The sequence below is a fragment of the Thalassophryne amazonica genome, chromosome 20, assembly GCF_902500255.1.
Source record: "Thalassophryne amazonica chromosome 20, fThaAma1.1, whole genome shotgun sequence".
In the NCBI taxonomy this organism is placed as follows: Eukaryota; Metazoa; Chordata; class Actinopteri; order Batrachoidiformes; family Batrachoididae; genus Thalassophryne; species Thalassophryne amazonica.
The window spans coordinates 37,801,160-37,820,510 of NC_047122.1; the positions used below are offsets into that span (position 1 = coordinate 37,801,160).

General features: G+C 40.7%; 1 protein-coding gene across 3 annotated transcripts in view; it reads left to right on the top strand.

Annotated features, from left to right (window-relative positions):
• Positions 1 to 413: 413 nt before the first annotated feature.
• The window catches only part of ubap2l (ubiquitin associated protein 2-like), a 58,395-nt gene continuing 39,457 nt past the window's right edge, over positions 414 to 19,351 (top strand). For 2 of the 3 annotated variants that reach the window (XM_034161508.1, XM_034161510.1), the window contains exons 1-4: positions 414 to 508; positions 1,788 to 1,925; positions 3,494 to 3,571; positions 9,002 to 9,112. In XM_034161508.1, coding sequence (XP_034017399.1) covers positions 1,830 to 1,925; positions 3,494 to 3,571; positions 9,002 to 9,112 — 285 coding nt within the window. In that variant the 5' untranslated portion in view covers positions 414 to 508; positions 1,788 to 1,829. Of the gene's footprint in view, positions 509 to 528; positions 686 to 1,787; positions 1,926 to 3,493; positions 3,572 to 9,001; positions 9,113 to 19,351 lie in introns of those variants that run through there. The other variant, XM_034161509.1, reaches the window with a different exon arrangement.

The following is a 19,351-nucleotide window of genomic DNA, read 5'->3' on the forward strand; positions in this document are numbered from 1 at the left end:
GAAAGGGCTATTTAGATTTTGCTGCAGATCCAGAGTTGAACCCAGAAAATTTCTGAAATTTTCATGAGTTTCTACTGGACTTATAATATTAATTTAGAATGAATATAATGTTGTTACTAACCACAGGCTCCTGGTGGCCACTAGCGGCCACTGTTGCTAATTTTATACATGTATTCATTCTCCTTGGTGGACTGTTGATGTCTGAATAATTATGAATAATTGATGTAAAAATTCTATAATTTTTTTTGTCTCATATAGCTAATATTTTGTTTTAAAACTTTTTAGCCTCTATTTTTAATCATGATCCTTGCATATACCTGAAAATATTTTATTATATGCTAAAAAATACGTATTCTATTGTGTTTTCTTTTCTCATTTATTTAGTTTTAATAACATAACAGTTGCTAATATCGCTCAGTTGGTCACGTGCCATGGGTCCGGTTTCCTCGTAGCGCTCCCTGAACCACGTGACGCAGTTCTCCGTGGTGTCAGAGTGGAAAAGAAACAGGTAAATTCAGTCTCTCGCTTATTGTGTGAGCGACTTACTTCGATATATTTTGTCAATTTATTTGTATACTTGTGGGTCGAGGTATTATCCTGCCCCAAATCCCACTCGAAAGTCGACACCGAGCCCACTTGTCGGTCGGCTCGGTAGCAGATTGTGTAAAACTGAGCCGGTTTTCTGGTCAGTATCGTCTGTTATTTGTTTTCCTTTTAGCGGCCTGCAGGCCTACCGCAAGCCTCGGCTTTTTCTGTGTCACGATGCCGGCCATTACTGCACCACCGACGGATGAATGTCGGTAGATGTCGCAGAGTGCCGGTGCAGTTTATGTAACTGCTAACGTAGTTCAGCTAGCCGTCACGCAAAACGACGCTAATTCGATGTTAGCATAGCTAACAGCTGCTAACTAACAACCGAGTTGCATGGGCGTTTTTCTCTTTGCTTAGGCTGATTTTTAAATCCTTTATTCCCCTGTAACATTTGGTTATCAAAGAAAGAGGTTGGCCATCAAGCTAAGCCGGGCAATGTTGACCACTCAACGCCAGTTATCCGCGTCTAGTTCTTGGTTAGCGAGCTAGCTTAGTTCGGCTAACGTTAGCGTCGTTGTCGCCATGAGGGAAGTCGTGAGAAGAGGAAGCCCACCGAGTCTCTAAAAGCTGGCCCCTCCACTGTTAGCTCCTTGACTAGCATTCGGGCCATGTGTCTGGCTATATATTCGACAGGCCTTGGCTTTAGGCTCACTCCTAGGCTAGTTCACACCGGGTTTTTACGTAACGTTTGCAAGATTTCGCCGTTGTTACCAACTACCAAGGTTAACGACTCTCGTGTGCAGTTTCTGTACTTGGTTTATTTCATCTAAACAACGTAGATCTTGTTTTAGCTACTGCCTATATGTTATACTTGTTTGATTACATGATTGAGGAGCATGAAGCTGTTTTCACATACAAAGCGATGCTTCATCTGCGTGGACGGAAATAAGTTCGCTGCGCACTTTAATGTGCAGCGTTATCTGTGGCGTGTTTTCCCCATCTTTCCCGGGTCAGACCCGCCGCTAGGTTTGGTTTTAGACACTGATCTAAAGGGAGCGTAGAAGTCACTTTTTGCCGTCGTTGGCAAGACTTGTCTGTAAAGGAAACGGTCGTCATTTGGTATAAGGTATCTGATTTTTGTGCTTTCGACAATAAGCTGGCACATAGTTTGTGGAGGTGCTATTCCAAGTGCATTTTTCACATGGTACAGTATAGGGTTCTAGCTATATGTAATGCTTCTGTTCTTTTCTTATCAGGTGTTATTCCTTTGTAAATACTGTTATTTGTATATACTGTAAATGATGACTTCCATGGGCGGGAACCGAGCCCGGGGCAGCTGGGAGCAGACACAGGGCCAGACACCGAGCCAGACACAGCACAAGCAGAGGCCTCAGGTATTATTGCTTTCACTCCCCATAACATAGTCAGTTATTTGCTTACTAAACACCTGCAAACAAATATTTTGAGGAGAGCTATATAGGAATTAATTAATCAATTTATTTATTATCCTGTATTTTTTTTGCCTTCGTAAACACAACCCCTCCCAATCTGCTGTATGACTTACAGTGGCACTTGACATGAAGGTGGCTGACCATGGGAACAAGCATATGAAGAAAATAATGCTCCTCCAATGTCTTTGGGGGGCGGGGGGGGTGCTTGACCTTCAATATATATATATATATATATATATATATATATATATATATTCTATTTCCCAATTCTTTCTAGAGATTGGAGGTGGAGAATGTTCTTACTTATTGTGCGTAGCCAATGAAAGCAATAGTTTTATTTCCCAAAGGGACCGCGGCATGTCTCTCTCCACCTCCCCAGCACACCTGTTCGAAGTGCCAATTGGGAGCTTGGTTTTGATTGGGAAGTTAACCCGGAGCCATTACATCACCACCTCCCTCTGAGGTTGACCATGTTAATTCATGCTTAACCAAAGAAAATAAATCCTGACATATGCAAGCAAGTGGTGTGACAGAAGTAGGGGGCATCATTTTGCGTGCCTGAAAACAGAGCTGTATTTGAAAGGTAGCTTTGTATTTATTTATTTATTGCCCATATCTTTTTTTTTTTTTTCATAGTAATAGAATTTGCATTGCAGTTGGGGAACATTAATTTGTGTTGGTTTCTGCAAGATCATAAAAGATTTGTCTAATAGATGGTTCATGGAGAAAGGGTCATGCATTGCTCTTGCAGGGGCTTGACGTCCTGGTAGTTATAAACTGTAAGCATAGTTGTAACAGGTGATGTGGGACGATGCATGTTTTTATATATATATATATATATATATATATATATATATATATATATAAACAGTGCTGCTGTTTGAAAATAACGTTGATATCAGTACATCCTGTAGTGTGTTCCCAAATGCAATTTACCATTAAAGTTTTCGTTTATATATATATATATATATATATATATATATAAAGAAAAATTGCATTATTGGTAATGGTAAATTGCATTATATATGCAGTGGTATGGTAAATTGCATTATATATGCAATGGTATGGTAAATTGAAATGGCAATATGCAATGGTAAATTGCATTATATATGCAAATTGCGCATATATATATATATATATATATATATATATGCATGCATTTTTAGTTTGCTTTTTTGTGTATGTGGGGTTTTTTTTTTTTAACATTCTCTGGTTTGAGCTTAGTTGAACTTTGATGTTTCCACGTACCTGTTTCATCCTACCTTCACTATCTCTGAAATTAAAAAAATAAAACCAAAGCACTGAGCAGGTTTTCCAACTCGCAATGAGTAAGATCAATTTTTAGTGTGGAGACAGGAGATTTAGCCAGTTATAAGCTTGTCGCTGACTACAACTGGATTGATATGAGCATTTTTATTTGTTTCCATGTGAATATTTGTGATGTGCATTATTTACGCTGGTGCTCCTTTTTGTTGACTCAGTTGTTGGGTGTTTTGCTCATTTCATAATAGGCTACTGCAGAGCAGATCCGACTTGCGCAGATGATTTCAGATCACAATGATGCAGACTTTGAAGAGAAAGTCAAACAGGTGAGAATATGCACAGCATCATGTTTAAGCTCTGTTTTCCTTTTGAAAATTATCATGCCAGTACTGAAACATTCCACAACCTATTGTATGAAATTATAAACACTGGGATTGTAAGCTCTACTTTGTGGTTTACACATACGAAAGATGTTACGAATGTCATATTTGCATCATTCTTGGCACATTCCTGATATTCTTAATGTGACTCAACGCATCTGAACATGTTTCTTAATAGTGCGTGTTGGTGCATGATATTCGTGATTTCTGTAGAGTATGTTTTTGGCTGTCAAAAAAAATCTTCCACGAATGTCACACACCACCCTCATTTTGCCTCATATCGTGGATGTCGCAACTGAGCGTGTTGATCCATCTTAATTAGCGGTGATCGTTAATAGAGCGTGACAGCATTCTTCTTTGACGTGTGCACAATTAAACCCTGCTGCACTGCATTCACTTTCATTGCTGCAGTATGCCGAAGAAGGACAGTGACGCCAAGTCGGCTAAAAGCCTCGTTCCAATGCTCCTCAGCACGCTCCTGCAGGTGTTCCACCTGCTGCTGTGCCTGATGTTTGGGAAAATGAGTGAGACGAGAGCCGCGTGGAGCCACACATCTGGCTCTCTCTGTCTCCTCCTCCTTTCTGCTCCACTCAATGGCACAGAGCCCAACTAAGCATGCAGTCACAAAGTTCTTCTGCTGTGGATTTTGAGGAGCAAACTGGGGCGATTTGAATTGTTCAGCAACTGACGGTAGGATGAATATGGGGGTGTGTGTGGAGACAATTCACCTCATTCACAACGTGACAGAACGTAACGATGTGCTGTTACGCGTGATAGCGCGCAACAACATGGAACATTATTCTTGACCGTGTAATGGTTCCTGATAATTCTCCAGCAACGTGCCATTAATCGTAACGTGTGGTAACAGGTTGCAGCAGATCCTGAGGACACCTGATGCCTCTGCCCCGAATCATCACATTTGTGATCAGCGGCCAAGAATGTGTACTTTGTGGCATTTGTGACTTGCCGTTGTTTTGTGTAAACTCAGCATAACTTTGCATAGTTTGTCAACAAGCAGAAAATGTAAATTCATTGCTTCATACACTCAATAAAAATATAAATGCAACACTTTTGGTTTTGCTCCCATTTTGGATGAGATGAACTCAAAGATCTAAAACTTTTTCCACATACACAATATCATTTCCGTCAAATATTGTTCACAAACCAGTCTAAATCTGTGATAGTGAGCACTTCTCCTTTGCTGAGATAATCCATCCCACCTCACAGGTGTGCCATATCAAGATGATGATTAGACACCATGATTAGTGCACAGGTGTGCCTTAGACTGCCCACAATAAAAGGCCACTCTGAAAGGTGCAGTTTATCACACAGCACAATGCAACAGATGTCGCAAGATTTGAGGGAGCGTGCAATTGGCATGCTGACAGCAGGAATGTCAACCAGAGCTGTTGCTCGTGTATTGAATGTTCATTTCTCTACCATAAGCCATCTCCAAAGGCGTTTCAGAGAATTTGGCAGTACATCCAACCAGCCTCACAACGGCAGACCACATGTAACCACACCAGCCCAGGACCTCCACATCCAGCATGTTCACCTCCAAGATCGTCTGAGACCAGCCACTCGGACAGCTGCTGAAACAATCGGATTGCATAACCAAAGAATTTCTGCACAAACTGTCAGAAACCGTCTCAGGGAAGCTCATCTGCATGCTCGTCCTCATCGGGGTCTCGACCTGTCTCCAGTTCGTCGTCGTAACCGACTTGAGTGGGCAAATGCTCACATTCGCTGGCGTTTGGCACGTTGGAGAGGTGTTCTCTTCACGGATGAATCCCAGTTCACACTGTCCAGGGCAGATGGCAGACAGCGTGTGTGGGTGAGCGGTTTTCTGATGTCAATGTTGTGGATCGAGTGGCCCATGGTGGCGGTGGGGTTATGGTATGGGCAGGCGTCTGTTATGGACGAAGAACACAGGTGCATTTTATTGATGGCATTTTGAATGCACAGAGATACTGTGACGAGATCCTGAGGCCCATTGTTGTGCCATACATCCAAGAACATCACCTCATGTTGCAGCAGGATAATGCACGGCCCCATGTTGCAAGGATCTGTACACAATTCTTGGAAGCTGAAAATGTCCCAGTTTTTGCATGGCCGGCATACTCACCGGACATGTCACCCATTGAGCATGTTTGGGATGCTCTGGACCGGCGTATACGACAGCGTGTACCATTTCCTGCCAATATCCAGCAACTTCGCACAGCCATTGAAGAGGAGTGGACCAACATTCCACAGGCCACAATTGACAACCTGATCAACTCTATGCGAAGGAGATGTGTTGCACTGCATGAGGCACATGGTGGTCACACCAGATACTGACTGGTATCCCCCCAATAAAACAAAACTGCACCTTTCAGAGTGGCCTTTTATTGTGGACAGTCTTAAGGCACACCTGTGCACTAATCATGGTGTCTAATCAGCATCTTGGTATGGCACACCTGTGAGGTGGGATGGATTATCTCAGCAAAGGAGAAGTGCACACTATCACAGATTTAGACTGGTTTGTGAACAATATTTGAGGGAAATGGTGATATTGTGTATGTGGATAAAGTTTTAGATCTTTGAGTTCATCTCATACGAAATGGGAGCAAAACCAAAAGTGTTGCGTTTATATTTTTGTTGAGTGTAGTAGATTGCTCTGTACTGTGGATATGCTTTTAAATACAGTGCATCCATAAAATATTCACAGTGCTTCACTTTTTCCACATTTTATGTTGCAGCCATATTCCAAAATGGATGAAATTCATTTTCCCCTTTAAAATTCTATACACAATACCCCATAATGGCAGTTTTGAAAAAAGTTTGAGATTTTTGCAAATTTATTAAAAATTAAAAAAAAGAAATCATACGTGCATTAGTATTCACAGCCTTTGCCTTGAAAATCAAAATTGAGTACAGGTACCTCCTGTTTCTGCTGATCATCCTTGAGATGTTTCTACAGCTTAATTGGAGTCCACCTGGGATAAATTCAGTTGATTAGACATGATGTGGAAAGACACACACCTGTCTACATATAAGGTCCTACAGCTGACAGTGCTTGTCAGAGCATAAACCAAGCATTAAGTAAAAGGAATTGTCTGTAGACCTCTGAGACAGCATTGTCTTGAAGCACAAATTTGGGGAAAGGTACAGAAACATTTCTGCTTCTTTGAAGGACTCAATGAGCACAGTGGCCTCCTTCATCCGTAAATGGAAGAAGGTCAAATCCACCAGGACTCTTCCTAGAGCTGACCGTCTGTCTAAACTGAGTGATCAGGGAAGAAAGGTTTTAGTCAGGGAGGTGAGCAAGAACCAGATGGTCATTGTCAGAGCTCCAGCATCCCTCTGTAGAGAGAAGAGAACTTTCCAGAAGGACAAGCATCTCTGCAACAATCTATCAATCAGGCCTGTATGGTAGAGTGGCCAGATGGAAGCCACTCCTTTAGTAAAAGGCATATGGCAGCTCAACTGGAGTTTACCCAAAGGCACCTGAAGGACTCTGTCCATGAGAAACAAAATTCTCTGGTCTGAGACAAAGATTGAACTCTTTGGTGTGAATGCCAGGTACTATCTCTACAATGATGCATGGTGGTGGCAGTATCATGCCATGGGGATGTTTTTCAGTGACAGGAACTGGGAGACTAGTCAGGATTGACCTCAGACTGGGGCGACGGTTCATCTTTCAGCAGGATAATGGCCCTAAACACACAACCAAGCTATCGAAAGAGTGAGTCAGGACAACTTTGTGAATGTCCTTAAGTGGCCCAGCCAGAGCCAAGATCTGAAAATGGCTGTGCACCGACGCTCTCCATCCAACCTGGTGGAACTTGAGAGGTGCTGCAAAGAGGAATGAGCAGAACTGCCCAAAGATAGCTGCACCAAGCTGTGGCATCATATTCAAGACAACTTGAGGCTGTAATTGCTGCCAAAGGTGCATCAACAAAGTATCGAGAAGACTGTGAATACTTTTGTACATGTGAATTCTTAGGTTTTTATTTTTAATACATTTACAAAAAATTCAAAATTTATTGGGTGTAGTAAATAGAATGTTTAGGGGGGAAAATGAATTTCATCCATTTTGGAATACAGCTGTAACATAATAATAAAATGTAGAAAAGGTGAAGTGCTGTGAATACTTTCCAGATGATCTGCATGATAAATGGCAAACATCCTGGGGAAAAAAGCTTAATCTGTTTAATGCAGAATTCTAATTTCTTCCTCAGATGAGAAAATTAAAGTATTGTGTCTCTGCTTGCACTTTTTTTGAGGCAAAATATAATATAAATAAAATATGAACTGTCTTGTAGATTATTTCCTTCTGTTAATCTAATCTCAGACGTTTCGAGCTGTTAAGACTTGTCCTACTTGTTGGCTCATCCGTATGATCCGTATATGGATGCACAAAATATCCAAAATGCTTTTAAATATTTTTGCAGTATTAAAAGTGTATGGCCTTTGGGTTTTTTAAGCTTCAAGTCATAAAAATAATTTTCTTTAGCACCACGTTAATTTTATTTATTAGCCTTTAAAAAGGGGATTTGTAGCCAATATGATCAAAATTCACATTGTCTGGGGAAAAAAATCTTCTGAAGGTGAGTGATTCAAACAGATGGGCTTGAACTACATTCGGTTGTTACCCATACAGTCTCTGATAGCGACCTCATAGATCATGTGGGGGCATCCCATGATTTGCGCGAGGGATGCTGGGAAGCACATGGTGAAGGCCTATCAGAGTAGAGATCCATGGTAATGGCATCTGGCTGCTTGCTCAAATTAAAATAATCCAACATGGCAGAAAACGCTTTCAAACAACTTATTTCAAAACATTTCAAAAATAAACTTACATTATAATGCTTGGTTTTCACTAGAGATTTTCAATTATTTGCAAACACGTACAGCTTTGTCTTCTATTGAAATAAATTCACTACTGAAATATGTGGTTCATTATGTCATTTATATTGGCATAAAATGATAGTAAAAATCAGTGGTGGCGAAATGCCATGTGGCATCATTATAAACTCTGCAAAGAGGTCATCTGGACATTTTCTTTGTCCAACAGTGTTTCACAAGGGTGCATCACAATGTTGGGAGAAAATGTACTTAAATGTTAGAAAAAGCTGCAGCCCACCACATCGTATACACAGGTCCTGTCCTCCACTGCTTGCCACTCAAATCAAATGCGAGTATATCTTCTGCACTGATACAGAATCTGACATTTTTACAATATTTTATGTCTTTGTTATGATGGAAATGTAGTTTTTGGACATTTTGATAGTTTCATTGGCTCTTTTTAATCTCAACACAAGCTTTTCTCAAAGGGCAAAGGGATGTCTGTTGGTGTCAGCTAGATGCTCAGTGTATGTGTTCCTTTTTCTTCAGCTGATTGACATCACAGGCAAAGACCAGGATGAGTCCATGATCGCGCTGCACGATTGCAACGGGGATGTCAACAGAGCCATTAACGTGTTGCTGGAGGGCAGCCCAGATACTGTGAGTATTTGCTTTGTGTGTGGACTTCATGCTGTGACCACCAGCTTCTGGAGAAAACTGCATTACTTTGGGTTAGGTCACTAAAACAATCCACACTGTACAACTAGTGTTCCTGTAAGGCAGTGGTTCCCAAAGTGGGCCTTGCGCACCCTTGGGGGGGGGGCGACGAGGCTAAATACAAACAATATACTTTGTGTTGGACAGCTAGCAAACCATGGCAAACGTCAGCGGACCTCCAGGGAAACGTAAGGGCAACAATGACACCGCAACAGACGATACTAAAGCAAAGTCAAGAAAATATGACGATTTATATCTCGCCCTCAATCAATCAATCAATCAATTTTTTTTTTATATAGCGCCAAATCACAACAAACAGTTGCCCCAAGGCGCTTTATATTGTAAGGCAAGGCCATACAATAATGATGTAAAACCCCAACGGTCAAAACGACCCCCTGTGAGCAAGCACTTGGCGACAGTGGGAAGGAAAAACTCCCTTTTAACAGGAAGAAACCTCCAGCAGAACCAGGCTCAGGGAGGGGCAGTCTTCTGCTGGGACTGGTTGGGGCTGAGGGAGAGAACCAGGAAAAAGACATGCTGTGGAGGGGAGCAGAGATCGATCACTAATGATTAAATGCAGAGTGGTGCATACAGAGCAAAAAGAGAAAGAAACAGTGCATCATGGGAACCCCCCAGCAGTCTACGTCTATAGCAGCATAACTAAGGGATGGTTCAGGGTCACCTGATCCAGCCCTAACTATAAGCTTTAGCGAAAAGGAAAGTTTTAAGCCTAATCTTAAAAGTAGAGAGGGTGTCTGTCTCCCTGATCTGAATTGGGAGCTGGTTCCACAGGAGAGGAGCCTGAAAGCTGAAGGCTCTGCCTCCCATTCTACTCTTACAAACCCTAGGAACTACAAGTAAGCCTGCAGTCTGAGAGCGAAGCGCTCTATTGGGGTGATATGGTACTACGAGGTCCCTAAGATAAGATGGGACCTGATTATTCAAAACCTTATAAGTAAGAAGAAGAATTTTAAATTTTATTCTAGAATTAACAGGAAGACAATGGAGAGGCCAATATGGGTGAGATATGCTCTCTCCTTCTAGTCCCCGTCAGCACTCTAGCTGCAGCATTTTGAATTAACTGAAGGCTTTTTAGGGAACTTTTAGGACAACCTGATAATAATGAATTACAATAGTCCAGCCTAGAGGAAATAAATGCATGAATTAGTTTTTCAGCATCACTCTGAGACAAGACCTTTCTGATTTTAGAGATATTGCGTAAATGCAAAAAAGCAGTCTTACATATTTGTTTAATATGCGCTTTGAATGACATATCCTGATCAAAAATGACTCCAAGATTTCTCACAGTATTACTAGAGGTCAGGGTAATGCCATCCAGAGTAAGGATCTGGTTGGACACCATGTTTCTAAGATTTGTGGGGCCAAGTACAATAACTTCAGTTTTATCTGAGTTTAAAAGCAGGAAATTAGAGGTCATCCATGTCTTTATGTCTGTAAGACAATCCTGCAGTTTAGCTAATTGGTGTGTGTCCTCTGGCTTCATGGATAGATAAAGCTGGGTATCATCTGCGTAACAATGAAAATTTAAGCAATACCGTCTAATAATACTGCCTAAGGGAAGCATATATAAAGTGAATAAAATTGGTCCTAGCACAGAACCTTGTGGAACTCCATAATTAACTTTAGTCTGTGAAGAAGATTCCCCATTTACATGAACAAATTGTAATCTATTAGACAAATATGATTCAAACCACCGCAGCGCAGTGCCTTTAATACCTATGGCATGCTCTAATCTCTGTAATAAAATTTTATGGTCAACAGTATCAAAAGCAGCACTGAGGTCTAACAGAACAAGCACAGAGATGAGTCCACTGTCCGAGGCCATAAGATCATTTGTAACCTTCACTAATGCTGTTTCTGTACTATGATGAATTCTAAAACCTGACTGAAACTCTTCAAATAGACCATTCCTCTGCAGATGATCAGTTAGCTGTTTTACAACTACCCTTTCAAGAATTTTTGAGAGAAAAGGAAGCCCAAAACGTTGTACAGGTGAAGCCCTCGGCTTCACCTGTACAACAGTGGGTAATGAAGAGAGACCACAGTGTGTGCTGTGCCTCAAAGTGCTAGCTTCAGATAGCATGAATGCTAAACAAGCTAAAGCGCCGCTTAGAGACCTTACATCCTGCACACACACAGAAGCCTGTGGAGTTCTTCAGGAAGAAACTACTCAGCTGTCGTGCACAACAGAATACGTTTACAAACGCAGCTGTTTCTACATCAAATGCACAACTTGCCTCTCATAAAGTAGCCTACAGAGTTGCAAAATGTAAAAAACCACACACCATTGCTGAGGAATTAATATTGCCTGCAGCTATTGATATGGTTTCCACGATGACTGAGGAAACAACTGCCAATAAACTAAAGACTATCCCTCTATCAAACAATACCATTGCAAGGCGCATCTATGACATGTCAAAAGATATGGAGGAGCAGCTCAATGACAACCGTTTTGCTCTGTAGGTGGACGAAGCCATGGATAGCAACAAGGACTGTTTATTAATAACATATGTCAGATTCATCGACAGTGAGGATTTCAGGGAGAATTTGCCTTTCTGTAAACCTGTAAAAAAACAGAGCCACTGCAGATGAGTTGTTTAACATTGACACTTACTCATTGACACTTACTTAAAGATGCTGATTTAAAATGGAAGGACTGTGTGGGAATCTGCACAGACGACGCTCAAGCAATGGCTGGGAGACAGGGAGGGCTGCAGGCGCTCATCAAACGCATCTCCCGAACGTGCAGTGGACACACTGCGTGATATACCAAGAGGTGCTTGCTTCTAAACAGCTGAGTCCTGAGGTGAATGATGTTATGACTGACGTTATTGCCACAGTAAACTTCATCAAAACGCGACCTGCCAAAGCCTGGATTTTCTCTGCATTGCGTGAGGAGATTGAGCTCCGACCACACAGCTATACTGTTCCACAGCGAGTCCTGGTGGCTGTCACGGGGAAGGTTTTGTCCGGGGTGTTTGAATTGGGGGATGTAGTGAGCTTGCCCACAAGTTTAAAGATAACAACTTCCTCATGAAGCTTGCATACCTGAGTGACATGTTTCAAAAACTTAATGAACTTAATCTGCAGATGCAGGGCACTAAGACATACCTCCCACAGCTGGCATATACAACCCCTGGCAATAATAATGGAATCACCGGCCTCGGAAGATGTTCATTCAGTTGTTTAATTTTGTAGAAAAAAAACAGATCACAGACATGACACAAAACTAAAGTAATTTTAAATGGCAACTTTCTGGCTTTAAGAAACACTATAAAAAATCAGGAAAAATAATTGTGGCAGTCAGTAACGGTTACTTTTTTAGACCAAGCAGAGGGAAAAAAAATATGGACTCACTCAATTCTGAGGAATAAATTATGAATCACCCTGTAAATTTTCATCCCCAAAACTAACACCTGCGTCAAATCAGATCTGCTCGTTAGTCTGCATCTAAAAAGGAGTGATCACACCTTGGAGAGCTGTTGCACCAAGTGGACTGACATGAATCATGGCTCCAACACGAGAGATGTCAATTGAAACAAAGGAGAGGATTATCAAACTCATAAAAGAGGGTAAATCATCACGCAATGTTGCAAAAGATGTTGGTTGTTCACAGTCAGCTGTGTCTAAACTCTGGACCAAATACAAACAACATGGGAAGGTTGTTAAAGGCAAACATACTGGTAGACCAAGGAAGCCATCAAAGCGTCAACATAGAAAACTTAAAGCAATATGTCTCAAAAATTGAAAATACACAACAAAACAAATGAGGAACGAATGGGAGGAAACTGGAGTCAACGTCTGTGACCGAACTGTAAGAAACCGCTTAAAGGAAATGGGATTTACATAACAGAAAATGTAAACGAAAGCCATCATTAACACATAAACAGAAAAAAAACAAGGTTACAATGGGCTAAGGAAAAGCAATCGTGGACTGTGGATGACTGGATGAAAGTCATATTCAGTGATGAATCTCGAATCTGCATTGGGCAAGGTGATGATGCTGGAACTTTTATTTGGTGCCGTCCCAATGAGATTTATAAAGATGATAAAGTCCGGATCTTAATCCAATTGAAAATCTTTGGTGGAAGTTGAAGAAAATGGTCCATGACAAGGCTCCAACCTGCAAAGCTGATCTGGCAACAGCAATCAGAGAAAGTTGGAGCCAGATTGATGAAGAGTACTGTTTGTCACTCATTAAGTCCATGCCTCAGAGACTACAAGCTGTTATAAAAGCCAGAGGTGGTGCAACAAAATACTAGTGATGTGTTGGAGCGTTCTTTTGTTTTTCATGATTCCATAATTTTTTCCTCAGAATTGAGTGATTCCATAATTTTTTCCCTCTGCTTGGTCTAAAAAAGTAACCGTTACTGACTGCCACAATTTTTTTCCTGATTTCTTATAGTGTTTCTTAAAGCCAGAAAGTTGCCATTTGAAATGACTTTAGTTTTATGTCATGTCTGTGATCTGGTTTTTTTCTGCAAAATTAAACAACTGAATGAACATCCTCTGAAGCCGGTGATTCCATAATTTTTGCCAGGGGTTGTAAAATCACATCACTCACAAGAAAATTAGGGATGTGGGAGCAGTGAGTTACAGGGGGGAATATAGACTCATTTGAAAGCTTGAAGTCATTCATTGATTCGAACAAACTGCAGAACACTGTGATCCCATGCATGAAAAATCACATCTCTGCCCTTAAAACACATTTCCAAAAGTATTTTCCAGTGCAAGATTCATCAAAATATGACCGGATCAGAGACCCCTTCAGTGCAACTCCAGCTGATGACTTTAGCACAGCAGAGGAAGAGCAGTTCATTGTCACCTCAGATTCAAGGATGCGACTGGAGTTCAAGTCCAAGACATTGTCTGCATTTTGGATTGGAGTGGAGGAGTACCCACTGCTGGCAGGAGAGCCTTGACCAGATATCAATTTCAATTATATAGCGTCAAATCACAACAGAGTTGCCTCAAGGCACTTCACACAAGTAAGGTCTAACCTTACTAACCCCCAGAGTAACAGTGGTAAGGAAAAACTCCCTCTGAGGAAGAAACCTCAAGCAGACCAGACTCAAAGGGGTGACCCTCTACTTGGGCCATGCTACAGGCATAAATTATAGAACAATTCACAAAACGAATATACAGGAAATGCTGTTGGTGCACAGGACAGGATGGTCTCCAGCACAAATACAACTCCCATCTCTGGATGGAGCTGCAGCTTAAACAGAGAGGAAAAAACAATCAGGCATCAGAAAGACAAGAACTACTGTAGAATTTGCCAGCATTAAACAAGAAAACAGAAGAAATACTAAGGTGATTGCCGGCCACAGAATTTAGGTAAAGTTGAGGCCACAGCCCTCTCCAATTACTAATAAATGAATTAAAAGAGGAAAAAGCATAAAACAAAACTGTACCAGTATGCTAGCCATACAAAATGGAAAATAAGTGACTCTTAAGTCTGAACTTGAAAGTCTCCACAGAATGTGATTGTTTAATTGACGCTGGGAGATCATTCCATAGAGCAGGGGCACGATAAGAGAAAGCTCTATGACCTGCAGACTTCTTATTCACCCTAGGGACGCAAAGTAGTCCTGTACCCTGAGAACGCAAAGCCTGGGCCGGTACGTAAGATTTAATTAGGTCAGCTAGGTAGGGAGCAATTTTATAGACGAGTAGCAGAACCTTAAAATCTGATCTCACTGGGACAGGAAGCCAGTGAAGAGATGCCAAAATGGGTGTAATGTGGTCGAACTTTCTGCTTTGTGTCAAAAGTCTGGCTGCAGCATTTTGAACCAATTGGAGAGCCCTAATGCTGGACTGCGGTAAACCAGAAAACAGAACATTGCAGTAGTCTAATCTACGAGTAGAAGAGATAAACGCATGGATCGGGGTCTCAACATCAGCCATAGATAGGATGGGACGAATCTTCGCTATATTTCGCAGGTGGAAGAAAGCAGTCCTCGTAATATTTCTAATGTGGAGGTCAAAGGACAATGTAGGATCAAAAATTACCCCAAGGTCCCTCAGTTTGTCAGTGTGATGTATGACACACGAGCCTAGGCTAAGCGTTAACTGGTCAAATTGATGCAGATATCTCAGTGGATCAAGAACCATCATTTCAGTCTTATCAGAGTTTAAAAGTAGGAAGTTTCTAGACATCCAGCTTCTCACTGATGCAAGGCAATCTCCTAAGGATTTTATATGAACGAGATTACCAGCAGTTATCAGCATGTATAACTGAGTATCATCAGCATAGCAGTGAAAGGTAATCCCAAAATGCCGCAATATGTGCCTAAGGGGTGCTATATAAAGGGAGGGCAGGGGGCCTAAAACGAACACCTGTGGAACCCCAAATTTCATGTCACTAAGGTTAGAGGTAATGTTACTGTACAAAACACAGTGAGAACTGGTCAGATATGACATTTCATTTTTGCGGTGCTGCGTTTAGCAACTCATTGGCTGCCAAGTATCGGCTTCATGCGCTGTGCGATGCATAGAGACGGAGATAGATGCTGCTTGCAGCTGCAAATTGTCTATCTCCATCACATTCCTTCATTAAATAATCCAGACCACCTCCTGTATCTGTAGCTGCTGTTACATTCAGAAATTAATGGTTCATTTTACAGATTAAAGGCTTTGACAGGGGTAGGGAAAACCACTGGTCCAAGGTCACAGACCAGTTATTTTTGGTCTGTGTCTAGTCGATATTTTCCCCTTGTAAACCAATGTCTAGGTAAAAATCTTGTCAGTCTTGTGATTAAAAGTGTTCACAATTCCGATTTTTTTTTTTTTTTTTTTTCAAACTTGCGCCTTAAATAGTTGAGCCATTTCGCAATAACAGAATTTTGGATAACAAGCCTTCCAGCCTCGATTTGGACAGTCAGTTTTCGAAAAACACGGTCAAAAAAGCTGTGGATGACTTGCTTAAGTTGTCTAAAATGCAGTGTTTTTCAAACGAGTTCTTTGTGTGTCTGTGTATGCGGAGCTGGTGCTCATACAGGCAGGGAGAGTGTGGGGTGGGGGGGCTGAACAGAGCAGTGTCTAAATGCACAGGTTCTCACATTAAGCAGGTGAGAAATCTAAACTTTAATAAGCTTTTATTTTTTTTAAGTATTTATTTTAGTTTGAGAGTTAATGTAGTTGTTTTATGTTCAAGCACAAAACATGACTGAGGAGGAGAATAAAGCTGGATGAATTCCATCATCACACTAAAATGTACTCCAGTCAGAGTAAAAATACAAGCTGCTAATTTGTTTCAGAGTTATTAGGCTGCAGCTATATGTTTTATTTCAAAGTTACCTCTTATTTAAAAAAAAAAACATGGGTAATAAATTCAGCCTGCTTTGTTCTGTTCAGTTTATATCAGTGTTCCTGCACACGTCTGTGTATTGTTTCCTTCTTTATAAGACTTTGGTGTTTACATTCATTTCAGAAATGCAACAGAAAACAGCCACAAATTAGAAAAGGTTGGGACTGTATGTAAAATGAAGATAAACATAAAAATGCTGCACTGTTCCCAGTTTCTCCACTCAAACCCACAGGAGCCAAAGTTATTCCAGAGTTGTCTTGATGGCTTCCCTCAGTTTTCTCCTTCCAGCGTGGTCATTTAGTTTTTGAGAACTGCCGACCTGACAGATTTACCATAAAGTACCACACTGTTTGTATTTCTGAATGATTGATGTAAATGAAGTCTAAGAACTATTCAGTGACTTGGAAATGTTCTTGTTTTCATCCCCTGGCATTTCTCAAGAAAACTGGCTGCAAAAATGATTAATTAATTCTTATATTTAGAATAAACTGCCCTGTCCCAACCTTTTTTTATTTCTTGGAACACGCTGCAGGCCTTAAATTGTAGGAATGGATATATATTAAAAAAGTAAAATAAAGCTGACCACACAAAACATGAAATATGTTTGTTTCATAGTACAGTCTGCAGTAAATAGAAGTCAAAGAAAATGTCAGGACCATTGTGGGTTCCATTTGCCTCGTTGAATGGTATGTTCCAGCTTTCACCTCATGAAGTATTCGTACCATTGAAAGAATGTAGAAACATTCCTTATTTGTTTTATATAACGGCTAAAATAGATCCTTGTCATTTGATATTTTATTAATTTATAAACAACAGAAAAGGGCCTTACATTTTGGTGTTCCACTTCTGCTAAAGTCCAACACAAGCTCTAGTCCAAATTGTAACGTGTAGTCCGGTGATGCTGTGCAATGACTTTGTACTTCCCAAAAAAAAAAAAAAAGCAAATCCACTCTGCTGTAAGTCATCTGTGTGCATGAAGAGCTGTTCAGATGAAAATCTGATGATTTTTTTTTTTTTTTTTTTTTTTTGCTGGACTGAGGGACGAGTACTGTCAGTTAGCTCAATTAAATCGTCTTCGCTTGTGTCGTTCGGTCACACAAAAGGGATGCACTTGCACACACAAAGAAAATCCACTCCGCTGTAAGTTGTCTGGGTGCATGAAGAGCTGTTGAGATGAAAAGCTGATGTGATTTTTTTTTTTTTTTTTTCTGGACTGAGGAACTAGCACTGTCAGTTAGCTCAGTTAAATTGTCTTTGCTTGTGTTGTTCGGTCACGCAAAAGGGACACACTTGTGTGCGCATGTACTACCAAAAAAGGACTGTGTATTTCCTCAGTGCAGCAAGAGAAAAAAACAGAAATTAGTCCAGATTTTCATTCTAACTTCCTGCTAACAGCCTCCAGATGGCTTAAGCCTGGGTCCCACCAAATAATGAAGGATGAATAATGAGCCACACAGCATGTTTTCTTTGCCAGAATTTTATTTGTGGATGACGGGACAAAAATGGCTCTTTTGACAGTAAAGGTTGCAGACCCCTGACCCATTCATAAAATTTTCATTATACTAGTCTGAGAAGCAATAGGTATCATTGTTGCCAAAAAAAAAAAAATCAGAGATATTATAGAGCTTACGTAGCAAGAATAGACATGTGGATTAAGTAACAAGAGTAAAGGCTGTTTGGGCTGAATAAGACGAGCACAAGGCCAGAATTACAGAAAAGCAAAGTATGAGGTGCATGGTACATTAACATGAAAGCAGAGGATCATGTAAAAAAAAAAAAAAAAAGAGAGTTTATAACTTTCAGCACAAAACGAATACGTTCTATCATGCTATAGATTTACAAATACATATTGATTGACTACATGCGCATGATGTGATGATTAATGCTACGCTGAGGCTCACCGTCGGAGGCTCTGAGCTTCCAAATACCTGGGGCCGCTACCGTAGACCAGGAGGGCTAGTAACAAATTTGGTGCTATTGGTCCTGACCAGTAGGCTCAAAAATATTTATCTAACCCTGTTTGTGTTATCAAAAAGCTCTTGTTTCCTCAACAGTAGAAAACACAGAGATGGTGTTTGAATCAAGGTGAGGGAGTGAGAGTAGAGTGCACTGGAGAGGGGGGAGTGTGTGAGAGACATGAGAAGAGGTTTTCACTCATTTTTGCACAAAAACAAAAGCTAATAGATTCATGGAATGTTTTTAAATTGTACAAACTGTTTACAGACAATCACATGATCATTTGTGTGAACAGTGTATTTAAGCTGTACACGCTCATTAAATAGGAGAGCAACGTAATGATCTTAAACGATCATTTTCAGCTCACAGCCTCATTTAAAGAGCAGGTTTTTAATGAAATTAGTCAACATTCAGCTCTTGTCAAATAAGACAATTATTAAAGGGGTTATAGTTTTTTTTTTGTTTTGTTTTTTTTTTTTTTTTTTAAGTAATGCAGTCCCACTCAAAAATGTTGAAAGAAAAAAGCTGCCAAGATAATGTAAAAACTCTGCCTGACTGGATTAAACTATAGTAACTTCCTTCAGCTGCTCCCTTGTTTGCACTCAGGGTTGCCACAACAAATCCAAGGTAGATCTGCATGTTGAATTGGCACAGGTTTTTACACTGGATGGCCTTCCTGAAGCAACTCCACATTACATGGCAGGGGTGTAAGGGTCATGTTGAAAGGTTCTGTCATTAGGGCAGCGAAGTCTCGTCTGAATCCTCTGTGATATCACGGGATTTGACCACTTATGGGGACAGCCGTTCCCGTTGTGTAATATATATATACACAGCATATCTTCACAAGGGAAAATAGTTTTGTTTTTGGCTGCAGTCACAGAAGCAGTCATGAAAAG